The 18,151-nt window shown below is 37.4% G+C and overlaps 1 protein-coding gene across 2 annotated transcripts in view; it reads right to left on the reverse strand.

The window, feature by feature from the left end:
* The window catches only part of VPS41 (VPS41 subunit of HOPS complex), a 198,690-nt gene that overhangs the window by 34,460 nt on the left and 146,079 nt on the right, over positions 1-18,151 (reverse strand). For both annotated transcript variants that reach the window (XM_031012850.3, XM_031012851.3), the window contains 7 exons: positions 16,889-16,986; positions 14,310-14,439; positions 12,718-12,833; positions 11,396-11,452; positions 7,732-7,793; positions 5,772-5,853; positions 3,649-3,741 (listed from right to left, as the gene is read on the reverse strand). In XM_031012850.3, the coding sequence (XP_030868710.1) occupies positions 3,649-3,741; positions 5,772-5,853; positions 7,732-7,793; positions 11,396-11,452; positions 12,718-12,833; positions 14,310-14,439; positions 16,889-16,986 (638 nt within the window). The remainder of the gene's footprint in view (positions 1-3,648; positions 3,742-5,771; positions 5,854-7,731; positions 7,794-11,395; positions 11,453-12,717; positions 12,834-14,309; positions 14,440-16,888; positions 16,987-18,151) is intronic.

Consider the following 18,151-nt stretch of genomic DNA (forward strand, 5'->3'; position numbering starts at 1 on the left):
CCAAGAGTCCTCTAATGCACTTAGGCCTGGGCTGCTGGGTGCAACTGGTTATGCAGTTGTGCACTGTATAGCCAGCACAACTGACCGTGGCAGTCTGCTTGGGACAGGACTGCTCCCACAGTGAAACTGTCCAGCATTCTATATCTTTAACAAGTCACCATCTTTGTCCTCCTTCCACTTTGGCTTCTAATGCCAGTTTTATGTTGGAATTTGGGACTTTGGCTCAAGTCTTATCCCCTGGCTCTTACCCTGGCTATCTCTAGGTCTCAAATTTTGTGGTTCCCTGATTTGATCCTGTTTCCATCCCACAGCTGATTCTGGGCCAGTATCTTGCTCAGTCTCTACTCCCTGATTCCCGACTTTAGACTTCATGTTTTATAACTCAAAGTATGATAGAGCAGTTTACTTACTGATCCTTGACAATGTTTAGAACAAAAACATGTTCATAAGACAGTAAAGAGAATTAAAAACATCCACGTTATTAAATGTGAAAGGAAAATAAATTCTCAGGACCTCCAATTCACTAGGCCAAAGGGAAAGTTAAGGGAACTGAGTCATGCAAAAATTGCCTTCCTTTTGTTCCCAAACAGAGAGCTGTCATTTCACATGCTTCCTTTGGCTCATGTCAAAGCTAGATCTACTGAACAAGAGATGAATGCATAATTGACTTTTTCCCCACTTCTCTCTTTTTACATGTAAAACGTAGATTTCCTGAGCTAATCAGAGCATCACTGGAATGTGACCAAGTGCCTCATTGCTTACTCTCCTCCTACTTATTTATTTATTTATTTTAAAAATTTGCTCCTTTGCCTCCTGCTTGCTCTTTCCCCTTTAAATTTTGAAGTCCTCAACGCTCTCTTTGGAAAAAGCACAGGACACAGACCCTGTTTCTTTTCCCCAAGTATGTCCCTAACCTTGGCAAAATAAACCTTTAAATCGATTGAGATCTGCCTCAGTCACTTTTTGGTTTATATAAAAAATAGTACATTATTACTATTAAATAACTCCATTAATACTTTAATGAACTACTGTGAATTTGTTTAAATAATACTTAGAAATAAAAACAATGTGATAGAAACTGCTTCTGTAATGCACCAGGATTTGGTAAGAAAAGTGCAAAAGAATCAGTAATATAGTTTTCATTAAAGTTCCACCCGATTTCTACCAAAGTAGCCCCTGGAAGGATGGCAAGAGACCAGAACAAAAGACCACATATTTTCCATTTAGATTACAAACTTCTTATATATTAATATGGTTGAAATTTTACTTCAGAAATTTGGGAATGGATTCAATCAGAACATTAAAATGTCTGTAGAACCAAAATAATATTTCAGATCAAGTTTCTTTCTTTTCTTCCTTCCCTTTGTTTCCCTTTCCTTGTCTTTCCTTCCTTGTCCTTCCTTTCTTCCCTCCCTCCCTTCCTTTTCTTTCTCTCTCTCTCCCTCTTTCTTTGTTTCTCTCTCTCTCTTCCTCTCTTTCTTTTTTTTTTTGAGGTGGAGTTTCGCTCTGTCGCCCAGGCTGGAGTTCAGTGGCGCTATCTTGGCTCACTGCAACCTCCGCCTCCTAGGCTCAAGCAATTCTCTCGCTTCAGCCTCCCAAATAGCTGGGACTACAGGTGCATGCCACCATGCCTGGCTAATTTTTGTATTTTTTTTTTTAGTAGAGACGGGGTTTAACCATGTTGGCCAGGATGGTCTCCATCTCCTGACCTTGTGATCCGCCCGCCTCAGCCTCCCGCAGCCTCCCAAAGTGCTGGGATTACAGGGGTGAGCCATCACACACAGCCTCTTTCTTTCTTTTTGTGAGAAAGGGTCCCACTCCGTCACCTAAGCTGGAGTGCAGTAGCATGATCACAGCTCACTGCAGCCTCAGCCTCTAGGCTCAAGTGATCCTCCCACCTCAGCCTCCTGAATAGCTGAGAGTACAGGCATATGTCACAGCACTCAGCTAATTTTTAGTTTTTTATAGACAGGTCTCACTATGTTACCCAGGCTGGTTTTGAACTCCTGGGCTCAAGCAATCCTCCCACCTTGGCCTCTCAAAGTGCTGGGATTACAGATGTGAGCCACTGTGACAGCCCTGTTTTCTTAAGACTATATAAGATAAAATAGTCTGTAAAGATTTCTACCCCAATACCAGCAGCTCACAGTAGCCCCCAGACCATTAATAATAATGCTCAGGGAAAGAAGAAAGTTTGGCCTCATTTTTTCTTTTCCCTATCATGCAACAGCCTCATGGTACTGCCAACTTCGAACACAAAATAAAGACAAAATAACCAGTCATCTTGTGTGATAAAAGCATGATGACCCCACCGTAAACTGAAATAAACATCTATCATATTTCATGTTAGGCTTCTCTCTGTCCAACTGGCTTTGTGTACCCTTGAATAAATGTGCTACCCAAGAAATATTTATAAAATCTATCTGTGGCCATTATTACTAATTAGAGGACACAGGTACAAGGGACCTGTTATTATTGAATGAGCAAAGTTATAGAAAACCTCAGTGCCTATCATAATAAGTAAAAGTCTAGAAAGTACTCATGAAATGAAATGCCACAGAAATCATCCAATTTTTAACATGCTTATATGTTCGTCGTTAACATTAAACAAAGCTTAACTGTTTAACTCTGCTGGGTTGTAAATTAATAGGCAAAGCTACAGGCATATGACTAGAAACCCCATACAAAGAAGTCATGAAGCATCTTTACCTCCAATATTACTTCATATCTTTTTAGGGAGAAAAAAATTGACAAGTCAATATTCCAGAGAAGTACAGTTTGTTTTTTGTAATCTGACCTTCAGTGCTCTGTTCAGCAACACAAAATGTCTCTCCACATAATATGTGATCAAAAGTGTTGTTAGGGAACACAGCTATTTGACTGATTATGTGACAATTTAATTCAAAATTAAATAATTAAGCTGAGAATAAGGGAAGGTAAAACATGAACTATTTATAAGAGCTTATGAAAATAAAAACAAATTATTTACAACCTCCTTAACAGTACTGACCAGACAGACATCCTAAAACATTCAGGAGAAAACACCTGCAATCTCTAAGGTTAAGTCATGCTTCTTTCCATCTCAGTAAAAAGTGTTCCAGATATGAAATCAACAGGGTAACTTTGATGATAAAGGATTTTTAAAAGTTTCATGAAAAAATAAGAGTTCAATCATGTGCAAGAACTGTAACAGAATCATAAAAACAATAAATTTTTTTAAATGCTTAAATTATATTACTTTAAAAATAGGAAAATTATAACATACTTCAGCATTTGTAAAGGAAGTTTGTACTCTTCTCCATCATTTTCATAGAACACTCATAATTCTCTTTCTTCTGGGATGATATCAAAGATGGAATAGCAGCTGCTATTGTATTTATGAAATCTACAAAATAGCACTTAGCTCTTTTTCTTTAGTTCTAGAAAGAAGGTATCTTTAAGGAATTCCTTAAAATGCACACAGACTAAGTGTTTTCACTGTCTACATAAACATGAGTTATACTGGAGTTTCTCTAGCTCAGTTTCACCTGCCACATGCAAACTACAAATCTGTTTCCTTTACAGGCATTGCTCCATTGTATTCCTTTCTAGATTTCCTAACACTACCCATCGAGAACAAGTAAATATGACCATATCAGAACACCATACCTCATAATCACTCTCCAAAAATTCATGTAAGATCATTTCATAGATGAGTGGTTTCAGAACTGGATCACCTCTTGGCAAATAAGGACTAATAGCCTAGGTAAGGAAAAGGAAAAAAAAAGTCCTTTAAAAAATGAAAAAACAAAACTGCATTCCAATTATGCAGAAAACATGAAGTATATTTTTACTTTAAAAACTGAGGCAATACAGTACTCTGAAAAAAATGTTTTGAAGAGGATTTAAATGAAAACTACTTTCTAACAATAAATTATATTTTCAAAAGTATATACATGTATGAATGAATTTAAAAATTGCCTAGGTTAATCTTTATCTCTCTGTTCTTCCTGGTGAGTTAATAGAAATCTAAATAATAGGAGGGAGAAAGTCACAGAGATGAAAAAAGTCGACTTCTTAAGTAATCGAGGAGTATAGGTAATCTATTCATCTTTCCTTCCTTCAACTGGAGTTTATCAACCTTCACCAACTCATAATCATCTTTTGAAATTAGGAAAAATACATCTTGTGTTCTTCAGATATTTTCAGTACTGTGTTAAAAGTCAAATTTACAAATACTGTTCAATGACCCTAAAATGCCCTACAATCCAATCACCACACTTTTTACTGGGGACAGACAGAGAAGGTCACCATCCCCAAGGAGCTCACAAGTCCTAGAAGAAAGATATGCAGACAATTAAGCAGACAATAACTGTATTGTGTGGTAAGTGTTACAACAGAGGGGTCAGCACAGTGCTGCAGCAGCAGAGGAGAACCATGCCTACTAAAGCCCTGGGTTTCTCAGGAAAAAATAAGAGAGGGGCAGGACATCTGGCAGGGGGAATAGCATGAGCAAAGGCGTGGAGCCATGAACATGCATCTGTGTGCAGGGAGGTCAGAGGAGCCCAGAGATGCGAGATGGCATCACTGAAGGGAGGTGAGGCTGGAGAGGAAGGGGAGGTGGGGTCTTGAGAGGAATTCTGATTTTATTCTATAGGCAGGAGGGAAGCAACAGGTATTAGGGAAGTGAGAGTCCAGACTTATTTTTTATGCAGATAACTCTGGGCTAGGGCTGCCCACAGATCTATCAGAAGGCATTTGCTATGGCTCGGGCAAAAGTTAAGGCAATGGTACCACAGGGGAAGAGAAGAGCCCCGATTGGTATTGACATGAAAAAAATGACAAGAAGTGGAGATTAAACAGAATGAGGAGGGGTGTAAGATGTTCTAATCAAGAACAGTGGCTTTGAGCTAATACACTCTGGGGAATGGGTATACTGCATATCACAAACACAGACTCAATGGAAAAGGACTGAATTTGGGAAGGAATGGATTTATATTAACTTGAATTATCATCATCAGCAGTATATACAAGGAGAAACGGCCATCACATGATATTCAAAAAAAAGGTCCAAGTTACACAGCCATTAAAGTAAACAGGGAGGCACTACTGGATAAAATCCTCCAGAAACCATCCAATAAACCCAATGAGAAGTGTAACATTTACAGGGCAGACAGGAGGAGTCACACGGTTGACAAGATGAGTAACTGGGAATTTTTAAAGCATATTTATAACTCCAAGAGAGCATTCAAAAGGTCCACAAATACTGAAAAAATTTTAAATGTTTAAAACAAATATAGGAATACTTTATTGATTGAGTAGGATGTTGTGCACTAAGTTGAAAGATTTAAAAAAAGAAACATCAAAATTATTCATTAGAGCTAGGTGGTCAATTTTTTCCATCTGTCTTTCAGCAGGTAAAATATTACTTGAAAAATACAATATTATTCAGTAAATCTAAAAAAAGTCTTCTGCTTTATAACCTACTGGATGAGATTACACCTATTTTCAAAAGTCATTAAAAAGAGCATGAAAACTTCATCTAAACACAGAGAGAATTGGAAAGAGATAAGTGAACACATTGTATATGTAATAAATATATAATCTTATATATGTGTATTTTTTTACACGAGGCTTATATTTTGAAACTGTCTCTAAAAGTTTGATTTTTCTTTCCATCTGAGATAATAATCACGTCCTAAAAAAGAGCTGAGTACTATTATCTTTGTTTCCACTGCAATATTAATATACTACTTGCAGAAACTGAGAGTTAAAAATAAGGCTTTGCTTACCTTAAGCTGTCCAATTTCTTTAAATTTATAAACTTCATATTCCCAGAGTGCTGCATTTTTCCCAAGAATTTTCTGGCATTTGCTGGCAGTAAAAACATCCCAGGCAGAAAGAAAGTATAAATTAAAAAAACAAAAAACAAACAGAGACAGAATAAGTAGACATTTTCCCCAGAGGTTTAGAGAAATCTCTCTTCTCAGAGTTTTGATGAATTTCTATCTCAAGTACCAACGAACATAAAGATATTACTGTTACTCATTTGGTTGCATACATAAATTAACACAACTTATAAAAGTTAATATAAAATGCTTATAAATAAAGATGAATCACTTCAGAAGACTACAACTAGGGGCTTTCCCACCTATCTGCCTGTTCTAAGTTTCCCATTTACCCAGAGGAGCACTGCTGGTTTCGGGAGACCTTTCTTGCCTTGAAGAAAACTCGTCATACCCCGAAGTGCCAGATCCTTTCTAAATGGCTTTAAATTATGCACTAAAAAATCAGACTTCAGAAAATTAGAATCCTATCCTACTATATAACCTGGAGGACTGCTTATGTATGAATGAAACCTTACTTTACACATCAAAGAAACACATCTTCTTAAATAACCTCAGGAGACGAGAAGCAGGTTTGAGGGCACTCTTCCAGGGCTGCCATGCAGTCATGCAGCGGGCACTGCCCAGTTCCAGTGGGAACCCCTCACACAGACTTGCACACCACTACATAACATTTATGTGTTCTGCCCACCACAGACCTCTGCAACCCAGGATCCTGGGATCTAGTCACTTCTATTTAATTGCCATCCTTAGGTTGGGAAAATTCTCTTCGAATCATAAGCAGAGGCACTTTCTTCTGGACTATCTTCCAAGGATGCTTATAAAGCAAATAGCTCTAGAAATGAGACGACACAAATAGTGTCTCCCTCCTGAGGAAAGGGAACGTTTCTTACTGCCCAGTACAATAAAGGTAAAACGACACCTTTAGGACAAAAGGCAGACAAGGTGATAGGGTTTGGCTGTGTCCCCACCCAAATCTCATCTTGAATTGTAGTTAGCATTAATCCCCAAATGTCATGGGAGGGACCAGGTGGAGATAATTGAATCATGGGGATGGTTTCCCTCAACCTGTTTTCATGATAGTGAGTTAGTTCTCACGAGCTCTGATGGTATTATGAGGAGCTTCCCCCTTCATTGGGCTCTTGTTCTTCTCCTTCCTGCCTGCCTTGTGAAGAAGGACACGTTTGCTTCCCCTTCTGCCATGACTGTAAGTTTTCTGAGGCCTCCTCAGCCATGCTGAACTGTGAGTCAATTAAACCTCTTTCCTTTATAAATTATCCAGTATCGAGTATATCTTTATTAGCAGTGTGAGAATGGACTAATACATGGGGTTCTTGGTCACTAGAAAAGATTCAGATACCCTAAGCTCAGGGGTCCTCTTCCGTATCACAGCCCACTGCATGGGCAGGATCTCCATGCCCACCCTCTGTTGCATTGTGGGAATTGGGGTTTGGGGATCGGGGCAAATGTTGACACTCTAGTTGACTACTATTGTTGTAGCAGTACCTTGGCTGGTACTATTGCTCAGAGAGTCCTTTAGCTCTGACCTGGGAGTCTCTTGTCTTCTGCCAGCAACCAGGGAAATGACAGGCTAACTTGTTAGACTGTAAATAGGTAAAGTCTGAGATCCTTCATGGTTCTTGATACCTTTCTCATTAATAATGAGAAAAACAATTCTCCTTTGGTAAAAATGAAATAGTTGGGAAAATAATAAACATTAAACTGATTCTGTGCTTGGAATCATTAATATTCAAAAATTATAATTTAAAAATAATATTCAAAAATTACCCTTGTTAGAAAGATGTACAAAAATAAAATGTCAACTGCAAAGAATGGCTTATTTTTACTGTTAGCAATGCTCAATTCTATTTATATTAACAAATAATTGTGAAAATGTCATCATTACCGTGCTGCTATGTCATAGTCTCCTCTCTCCACCAGGTGATTTATATATGCCAAGCCAATATCCTAGAGAAAGCCAAATGAAGAAATGTCAAAATTTAACTGAAACAACTGAAAAGTTGAGTCTCGGTTTCTGCACAGGGCATAACATTAGGGTCCTATTAGCTCTACTGACTATAACCTGTTTATACTCTTAGCTTGCTTTGTGTAATTACACTTGCTTCTTGAGCATATTCATATTTAAATGTATTTATATTTTCATACATTTTAGAATTCACAGGTCAGGTCATTAAAAAAAGTAAATAATGTTAGTATTTTAAAGGCTCCTAATCTGCCCCCTTTAAGACATTTTTTCATAAAGGAGGTATTCGATATTAGAAACAAGATCCAACAATTCCACATTGTTCATGTATATAAAATTGTTTCCTGTGCCTTCATCCGTAGAATGCAAGCTACCTACTTCTTCTACCCCAAGTCTGAAGAGAAGTTATAAGAAAAATGAAATAATGACTATCATACTAAAGGAAATAGGGAATATTAAAGTTGATATGAGCTCAGAAAAACCTGTGATTCAAACCCATCAGTTTACAGAAGAAATTGGGTGAAAGCAGGGAAGTGACTGGCTTCAGAGTATTCATGTTTATTCGCTTATTCTACCTGGGTTCTGAAAGGATTTGGGGTGGCCAACATCACCAGAGGAATGGGAGGACAGCTCTTGCTTGATCTCCCCATGACTCATCTTCTCATATACTATTTGCACCTAAAAGTATTTTCACCAGAAGCTTAAGCTTGATATATATAAGAAAAGTTGGGTGTTAATTTCTACTTTATGTACAAAAAGGTGCATAAGAAATACCTTCTTGGATGGCAAAAAAAAAAATGGCAGGAGCCCATTTCTTCTCTGCATGTTTGGTATGAAATTACATCATGCTAAGAGAAAAAAAATCTATTCATAACTAATGTATAGGACTAATGTACAGGACATGCCCATTTCAAGAGTGAAGCAAAATACCCATCATTTTTAGTTTATTAAATTTTTACTTTAATAACTACTATGTGAGAAATCATATTTCAAGTCTATAGGAACAGAAGTGAAGAAAGAGTGTCTAACTTCCTTATTTTTCTGGAAACAGATCACACGTAACAATTCTACACAGGTTCTTTCCATCAAGGTTCAGAGAAAGAATGTCTCCTTTTCAGAGTCAATCCTTCCAACCTTTCTCCTCATGTCCATGCTTCTCCACTGTGGAGCTTATCCTGCACTCCTCCTCTTCCTTTTATATCAACCTTTTATGTCAACTCTATTTTACCTCTTTTCCCTCAGCATAAGCATGTTTAAGTGCCTCTCTTACACAAAATACCCAAAAACTACCACCATTCCAGGATGCCATAGCCCCAGCTACAGCCTCAGCTACAGCCTTCACTCTCTTCCCCTTCACAGCTAACCTGATAGTCTATACTCAGAACCGTACTTTATAATCTCCTATTCACTTTTCACTCCCTACAACATGTTCAGAATAAATAATACCCATACAGAAAATTCACTACTTTTATATCACCAAATCCAGTGTACAACTGACCAGCTGACCTCGTCTTACCCTTCTGACCTGCTTACCTCCACTACTCAAGCATTTAATTCTCTTTACCCTGGAATTCTCTCCTCTCTCAGTTCCCATGAAATGACCTTGCTCTGGCTGTTCCAAATCTACTATGTATGCATCATCCCTTGAATGACAGCATTCCTGATGGTTCCATTCATGGTCCTCTGTTCATGACACTCACTCTAAAATGTATGAAAATATAAATACATTTAAATATGAATATGCTTAAGAAGCAAGCATAATTACATAAAGCAAACTAAGAGTATAAACAGGTTACAGTCAGTAGTGCTAATAGGACCCTAATGTGTCCTGTGCAGAAACTGAGACTCAACTTTTCTGCCCAAATTTCTTTCCTGGGCTCCACTACGATGTCCCACAGATTCCTAAAACTAATGCATTTAAAATAGGATTCATCATTTCTCCCAATCCTGCTCCTCCTTCCACACGGTATCTCTATCAATCAGTAAATGGCAGCACCAAACCAGAGGCCCAAGCCCAAAGCCTGGGAGTCAGCCTAGATTTTTACTCTTATTCTTTCATCCACACAGAGTCAGTTACCACATCCCAAAGATTAAAAGTTTACTGTATCTTCCATCTATCTTCACCTCTCCAATCCTACTGATTCTGTGTAAGTCTCATGACTTTCCACCTGGATTAGGAAGCCTCCTGATTGATCTCCATCTCAGCTGGCCCTCCTCTGGCCCCATCTCCATCAGAGAATCTTTCTAACAGGGAAATCTGATGTCTGAAAGCTTAAATTGACTTCTAGATGTTCCAAGAGAGAACCAAGCTCTTAATTACGAACGGCACTTCAGGAGCTGGCCTTTGCTACCTGTGTAGTAAACCCCTCAACTGCTGTGTGCGGTGGCTCATGTCTATAATAGCGGCACTTTGGGAGGCCGAGGCGAGCAGATCACCTGAGGTCGGGAGTTCAAGACCAGCCTGACCAACATGGAGAAACCCCGTCTCTACTAAAAATACAAAATTAGCCAGGTGTGGTGGCACATGGCTGTAGTCCCAGCTACTCGGGAGGCTGAGGCAGGAGAATCGCTTGAACCCAGGAGGTAGAGGTTGCGGTGAACCAAGATTGTGCCATTGCACTCCAGCCTGGGCAACGAGAGCGAAACTCCGTCTCAAAAAAAAAAAAAAAAAAAAAAGCCTTCAACTGCCCACATAACCAAGCAGGCCAAGCTGTGGCACCTCTCTGCATCTTCACATATGTTAACTACTCTAAGGGCCGGAATGCATTCTCTTCCATTTCTAGAGAATCCTTGCTTATTCTCCACAATTTTGGCTGGATTTTTTTTTTTTTTAAAGATGCTCTGGTTTTCTATTCTCCTGTTATTTCTAAATTATTTTGCTTCTGCACTCTTTGACAATTCAGGCTTTCATGTGGAGTTTTACAGAGAAGTTTACGGTAAGGAAAATGTAGGCAGAAAGAATTTGTACTGAAACCCAAATAGGCATAAAAGACTGAGCTTCCAGTTTTCACCTGTAAAAAAGGGAACTAGGCTAGATGGTCTCCAAGGACCCTTCACATGTGAAGGATATGAGTTCCTCTGCTGTCCATCTGCACATTCACTGTCACAGTTAGCAAAGAAAGGGGCTTTCAGTCATTCTATTTTTCCTGAGTCCAAAATGTAATAAAAATGTATTTGATGTTCTAGATTAGTTTCCATAACAAAATCAATTGAGTCTGTTATTATGGAAACACCAAAGCAATGCAGTTTTAGGAAACCTCTCTTTTGATAAATTTTGTGATAATGTGATTTTTACCTACGATTTAGGGAAACTTTCACACACATAACTAGAAAGCTCTGTATTTAAAGTGTTTTCCACAGATACAGTTTCCAAATTACCTAAAACTGCCTCCTAGCAGGTGTTCAAGTCTCTTGTTTACAAGCAGAAACTGATTTGATAAAATATTTTGATCTCATAGGTTAGGGAATTAGTTTAAAATAAATTTTCAAAAGATAGGAAAAACCTGCTCTTTTCAAATTATTTTCAGTCTCACTATAACTTATTGAAAGATAAAGTTATGTTTCAAATAACAAATTGCACACTTACCAGAATCTTATGTCTTTTAATATTTTTTTGGCTAATTTCAGCTGCCATCAATGCTTCCTTTATTCCAAACATAAGGATGATTTAAAAAAAAAAAAAAGCAGAAAAGGAGGGAGGGAAAATGGGAGAAGGTGGGAGAGAAAGATATTGAGGTTATAAACACTATAGTTATTATGGTTTAGCATTCTGCACTACACGAATAAAGCTCCATTTTCCCATGGCTTTTGCTTGAAGCATTGGAATTGTTAATGCTATGGTTGAATGAACCTCACTGAATTCAAACTCAAAGGCAGTCAACCAAAATGAAGACTTCTCCCACTTCCATTTGAATTCATTTCCTCATTAGGACAATGGAATCACATTTCAGACACAAATCAAAATACAACAAAGTCTCCTAGTCTCCATACAAAAAAAGGCAGCTGTCTTCTAAATCTTTATGACACATATTGATAAAGGAGCATTTTCCCTTATGTTTCAATAAAAAAGTGAACTATACGCATGTTTATGTATATCTAAAATTAAGTCTTTGAAAAATCTCTGATTTTGTTTTTATTTTGGAAAGTTTACAAATACTACTTTAACATAAATATTTAAAACATACAATTATTTCTTTGAGAAACTACTGGATTTAAAGTAACATGGTAATTACTGGGTTATGAACTAGGTATCGATACCTGGCCTTTAAATAGTTCATAAATGAAAAAAAAATTTTTTTTCCAAATCCTTTCAGATGGTTACAAACTTAGTACAACAAATACGTAGACTATTTGTTGTTGATGTTGTTTCAAATTAGTATATAAGCCCATCTACAGAACGTAACTTTGTAGCTATTAAAGTTGAAAGATGGTTTTTTTCTTTTTTTTTAAGCGATATTGGGCATTATCTACTCAAATTAATCTAAGCCAAACCTCAATGAAGTGGACAACATCATTCTATCCAAACTGATAGTTCAAACCATCCTAAGTGAGTACAAATGTGATAAGCATAAAATAAACGATTTCATTAAACCCAAATAGACACTTCTGAAATACTACCTCTAATTTCTTTGAACAAAATCAAAAAATGAAACTTCCAACAGTCTAGATCTAACTCACCTCCTCCCTCCACTCCCAACTCCTCCCCCACTTAACAGTAAAGCCAGTCAATCCATTGCAATCTTTGGTTCCCTAATTTCTGAAGGGGGTACTAGAAAGTTATTAACTTCCTAATATTTTTGGCTTGGGAAACTCTACTTTGACTACATAAAAGATTTATTACAAAAACATTTTTATCCTCTCTATGCTGTAGATGAGTCAATACTTTCAAAGAAGTAAAATCAAGGGTACTTCATATTTCTTCTTTTCAAGGAGCCAGTCAATGTGATCATCTTGGTCTCGTTCCTTGGCCACTACAACATCTCTCGGACTCACGATGTAAAAAAGTGATTCCCCTTCAGAGTATTCTGTAGGTGAGAAAAGAGAGGAACGACTTGGTGACTGAACAGCAGAAAACTTGGCAACGGTTTCAGAGGACCTGGTTAGGTTACCCAACCCAAGAGCGAACAGAAAATGTGTCTATCTTTGTTGTGTGTTTGGCTCTGCTGGAAGGTAAGTGTGGGAGACAGGGTAAAGAATGACAGAAGCGTATTTCAGTGCTTTTAAAAATATTTAAGTGTAAAAATACTTGACAAAAAAGCAAGAGAGGGAAGGAGAGGGACAGAAAGGGAGGGAATGACATACTAAAAAACTTGAAAAAAAAATAAGGTGAGTTTAAAATTCTACGTTTAATACATCAACACTCTGACTTCAGCTGAAAAAGTGTTAAAAATTCTCCATGTCTATTGCATATTAGAATTCATCTACTGTATATAAATTTTATTTATGGCCATTTACAGCATTGTTCTACTTTTACAGAACAATTACACCCCATGGTCAGCGATAAATGTTTCCTCCTCATCAAGGTCAAGGCCACCTAAGGCATAAATGACAGATACCCAAGCCCTAGGGACATAATCTATCATTTCAGCATGTTGTGCACAATGCCAATCTGAGGGTTTCCTGCAGAATTCAATTATAAAACCTGTTCTGAAGGGTTTCTAAGTGTGCAGGAGAGTTTGCTCTGAGCCAAATACCTAGATTGGACACTTTCAGTTGTGAATCACAGTTGCTTTTTGCCAAGTCTAGAATATACTCTTACGTTTTTCAACGGATTAGGGTCTTCATATAAGAAAGTTTAAACATATATAGAATATTTCTTCATTTCCTTTGGCCACAATGAGAACTGAAAATATTCTCAACAAACGTCAATTGTGTTTAAAGTAGTACAGCATTCCTACAAAGCTGAAATGTTCTATTTTCATTAATATATTTTACAAGGGTATGATAACAGCCAAACACAGATGTCTCTGGTATGACTAAATATTAATGGTTCTCCCTGTATTTATGAGCAGTGACTAAGTGTATTTCTCTGTCCACTCAACAAATATTCACTGAACACCTAGAATGTGCCAGAAGTCTTTCAGGCTCTGAGCACTCAGTTACAAACAAGAAAGACAACTTCTCTGCCACCCCAGAGCGAACTTTCCTGACACATAAAATGGGAGTGATATGACAACCACGGAGCCATGCAGCTTGACATTAAATTATGTGTCACATTAAATAGTTAGGACAATAGAAAAAATACAAGAACAAAAAACAAGGAGCCCAATCCTCCCCCAGGTCCTGGTCTGAACTCTAGCCTTCCCTTTTGCTATAGGAGCTTATGCAAGTTTTGCAACATCTCTGCATCCAAACATCCTTGTTTTCAGCATACACGGTCTACCCAGGTATTCTCTTAAGATTCTTTCAGCACCTTAATTTAAATTCCATTTATTGCAAGTAGGAAGGGGGAAAAAAAAACATAAAAAAAGCATATCAGCCAGATCTTTGATATCTCTTACCTAAATGATAATCTCTACATTCATTCTCCTGAAAGCCTCTGACTGTCAAAGCATCAGAAGAGATCTCTTCACAAGTCTCAGAAAGTGGCTGGATGATGTCCAGTCTAGGCCTGGCACAGTATTCTCTTTCCTAGTGGGGGAAAAGAGAGAAACATTAATTTAAATTACATTTCTATATATCATACAAATTATTCTAGTTAGCCATACATATTAGTTTCTTCTCACACTCCTATGAAGAAATACCCAAGACTGGGTAATTTATAAAGGAAAGAGGTTTAACTGACTCACAGTTCTGCATGGTGGGAAAGGCCTCAGGAAACTTACTATCAGAAAACATTCCAAAAATAAAATAGCAACTATAAAAGATCAACTAGTGAAGAAAAATCTATCAGATCTGTGGAGAAATTACAAATTGCTAAACTTTGAAACAACTGAAAAAAAATGGAGAAAACTGAAATATATTTAAAAATTGACCACTGTAACAATAAAAATATCAAAATCAGAATAGCAAAATAAAAAAATATTTTGAACAAAATAAAAAGAAAATCGCTTCACTAGACCATAGAAAAGCCTCTTTTATATGTATAAGAAAAGCATCAGCAATGTGAATCTCATTTTATACTTTCGTTCCCTGGCCAAACAGCCCTTGCCTGTGAACTCCCTAAGAGCAGAAATCTGGTTTTGTTGATCTTGGATCTCCAGTGCCCAGCACAATTTCTAACACACATGTGCTTTATCAATGAATGAAAGAAAAGTAAAATACTAGGAGAACACCTTAATAAATTAAAGTGTACCAAGCAGATGGAATAGTACACAACCACTAAACACAATGATGGTGGAGAGTACACAGACATATGCAGGGAAAATGGAATAATGCCCATGGAAACAGGGCAATGCAGAGTAGCATGTGACTATCCCTGCAACTATGTGAAAACATGCATGTACGTGAAAGGTATCACGTGGATATCTGGGGGATATTTGGGGGATAATACTGAATGATATAAAACAAATTGTATTCAATGTCGCTAAACCACCTTTTCAGTAGGAAAAAATAAAGGGGGAAGAGAGCTTACCTCTTTGTTCCTTTTGCCTTAATTTTATGAGTTTATTCTGTGTTTAAGGATTTAAGGTGTACTTTAATGTTCTATAAAATGAGTATCTACATACACTGGCACAAACATGATCCAGTCATCTCCAAAACCCTCGCTTCTTCTTCTGGAAAAAGTCTATTTTCTACGTGCTCTATGAGGTTGGCCTATCTTTGGCATTTATTCCCTTCAAATACTCTTTTATTAACAAAGGTTTCCTTTCTTTCTTTGCTCAGTTGTTTATTAGGCTTCTCCTTTTTCGTTTTACTGCTTCTTTATTTCTTCCAATCACATTCTCAATCTTTCCTGCATTCCTCCTCAAAAAGCATTCTATTTACTCCCCCAGGAGCCACTGCTTTTCTTTATTTTCAAAAAATAAATAAAACAATAGCAAACTGATGTCCTGCAATAGGGCTAGAAGCCAACCCTATCGATTTTAGTAGGTCTGAGTGTTCACTTAAGTCTATAGCATTTCATTGCCTAGCAACATGGGCACCCAGAGCTTCAGGTTACTATAGTGATGGCTTCCTAATGCAAGTGCTTGCTCAGAGAAACGCTCAAGAGCAGCTACCACTTCAAAACCAGGGCTCCCAGGGTTTTTCTCCCCCATTTTATTTCTTGCCATTTAAAAAAAAAAAAAAAGGATACAAACAAGGATAGCCCACTTGCCTACTTACTGTAAAGGACTAGAGAATCAATTACAATTTCTTCTATATACAGCATCCAAAAGAAAATCCTTTACAGTATGCTTTCCTTGTTTATGCCTTGAAGCCACCCCTATTCTTGTGCTGGCAGGACCCCTGGACTCTCATAACAAAGACAAGCTGGGAATGGGGCCGTCCTCAGCTTCAAAGGGAGACTGGGTGTGGATACCCATCCACTGGGCAATATATAAGCTTCTTCCAAAGACACACACAACAAAATTTAGATCATCTGCTGCTTTTTATTAGCCACAGATTTTGATGTACCATTATTTGCACTGATAACTGAGATTTCACAACAATCCATTTCAAAGCCATAATCAAGCTACTTAGAATCACCAGCCCACTAGGAAGTAAACAAATATGTCTGGACCAAAGAAAATAATGAAATGCCCTTTCTGTAATTCCCTCTGACCACAGGGACCCCTGTTGTTGCTGCCGATCAACTTCATTGCTGTCATTTCTGCTAATGCACAGTGTCAGCTTAGTTTCTTCCCCTTTCAGCAAGAGGAATCCTTCATTCCTTTTGACTAATATACCGAGAGAGGTTGAAAAAAAAGGAAAAAAAAGACTCTTTTTTGGCTCAGCAATAGGAACAAAGGCAGGCAATGAGTAGAGTTTCCGGAAAGTAAATATGTCAGGTCTAAAGGGTAATCTCTGCCAACCTTATTTTATAGGTCAGAAAGTTCTGCTCAGATTACAGCGTATGCTACTGATAAACAACCTGATCTGGGTGTAATGCTAAAAGTGAACCCCCACATGCCTTTGTATCTGGGGAGAAAATAATTACCGTTTTTTCTGAAATCTCCTTTACATACGAAAGTACAACAAGCTGATCACAGAGAGGTGCAAGTCCACTGATGTAGAATTCAGTTTCAAACTGAGACACTGCAAACAAAAGGGATACAGGAGTCATCATTAACAGGGGCAAACAGCAGCACACATCTGGAGGGACACAATGACTGTGAATGCTAGTGGACCCCTTTTTAAAAGCTAACATAAAGGGGACACCGTTGAACATACTTTCATAACTCAGCACTGCAAGTGCTTCACAATGATCAATCCTGGAAATGAATATGTGGGAAAGTAGACTTGCAAATTCCCATCACAAACAAAAATGAATCCAACAATAATAGCAGCATGAATGGTCAAGGGTGACACTGTGCTTAGGTAGTTTAAAATGACATAGACTACATGAAGATGCTTTGAAACCCATAAAAAGAAATGTAAACCATTATTAGTAACAGTAATAATTTTTTAAAATTCCTGAGTTCGTTTTTCTCAATTGGGGCATTATAGTAGTACAAAGGTCACAAAGAATGTTATCTGTAATTATGAAACACTATTTTGGAGAAGAGGGATATTATTTAAAGAACTTGAAGTGAAAAAAAGATGCATAAATACAGATTACTTTATGATGAAACATCAGTATTTCTTAACTGAAATAAAGGCTAGAGAAAAATAATAAATTTCTCTTTCCTTTAAAAAAAAATCCATTTAAAATCAAGAAGACATATTGCATCACTTAAGAAGTATGTGACTTTAATCGCACTGGACCCCAAAGATCTGACAGAAAGCTCAGAAGTACACATATTATTATATGATTCTAATTATTAGCTGCTATAAAACATAAAAGATCATTGTTTTAAGAGACTGAGATTGGCAGTGGCTTGTTTCAGAGCAGAAGCTAACTGATACAGTAGTGGTATTACAGAGATCCTTCCAGAAATCATACTCTACACATCACAGATTCATTTGGGAGTAAACTCTTGTTCTGACCCACCACATTTTCTAAGTTTCTTCATTCAGATCATCTCCACGGTTCTGTGGTATTAGCTGCAGATTTATTTAATTTCCACACTCTTTTCCCAATGAGGGGACCTCAATGTATCATACTGGAACCAATATTGAATTCTGAGTAAGGAAATTTGGGTTATAACTTCCACTAAACTGAACTTGAACAAGTCATTTTAACATTTCCCAACTATAAGAGAAAGGAATGACAGTAGAAATAAAATCCATAATACAGATGAAATACTGAATTTTCCTTTGT

The sequence above is a fragment of the Gorilla gorilla genome, chromosome 6 (assembly GCF_029281585.2).
Source record: "Gorilla gorilla gorilla isolate KB3781 chromosome 6, NHGRI_mGorGor1-v2.1_pri, whole genome shotgun sequence".
Taxonomy (NCBI): Eukaryota; Metazoa; Chordata; class Mammalia; order Primates; family Hominidae; genus Gorilla; species Gorilla gorilla.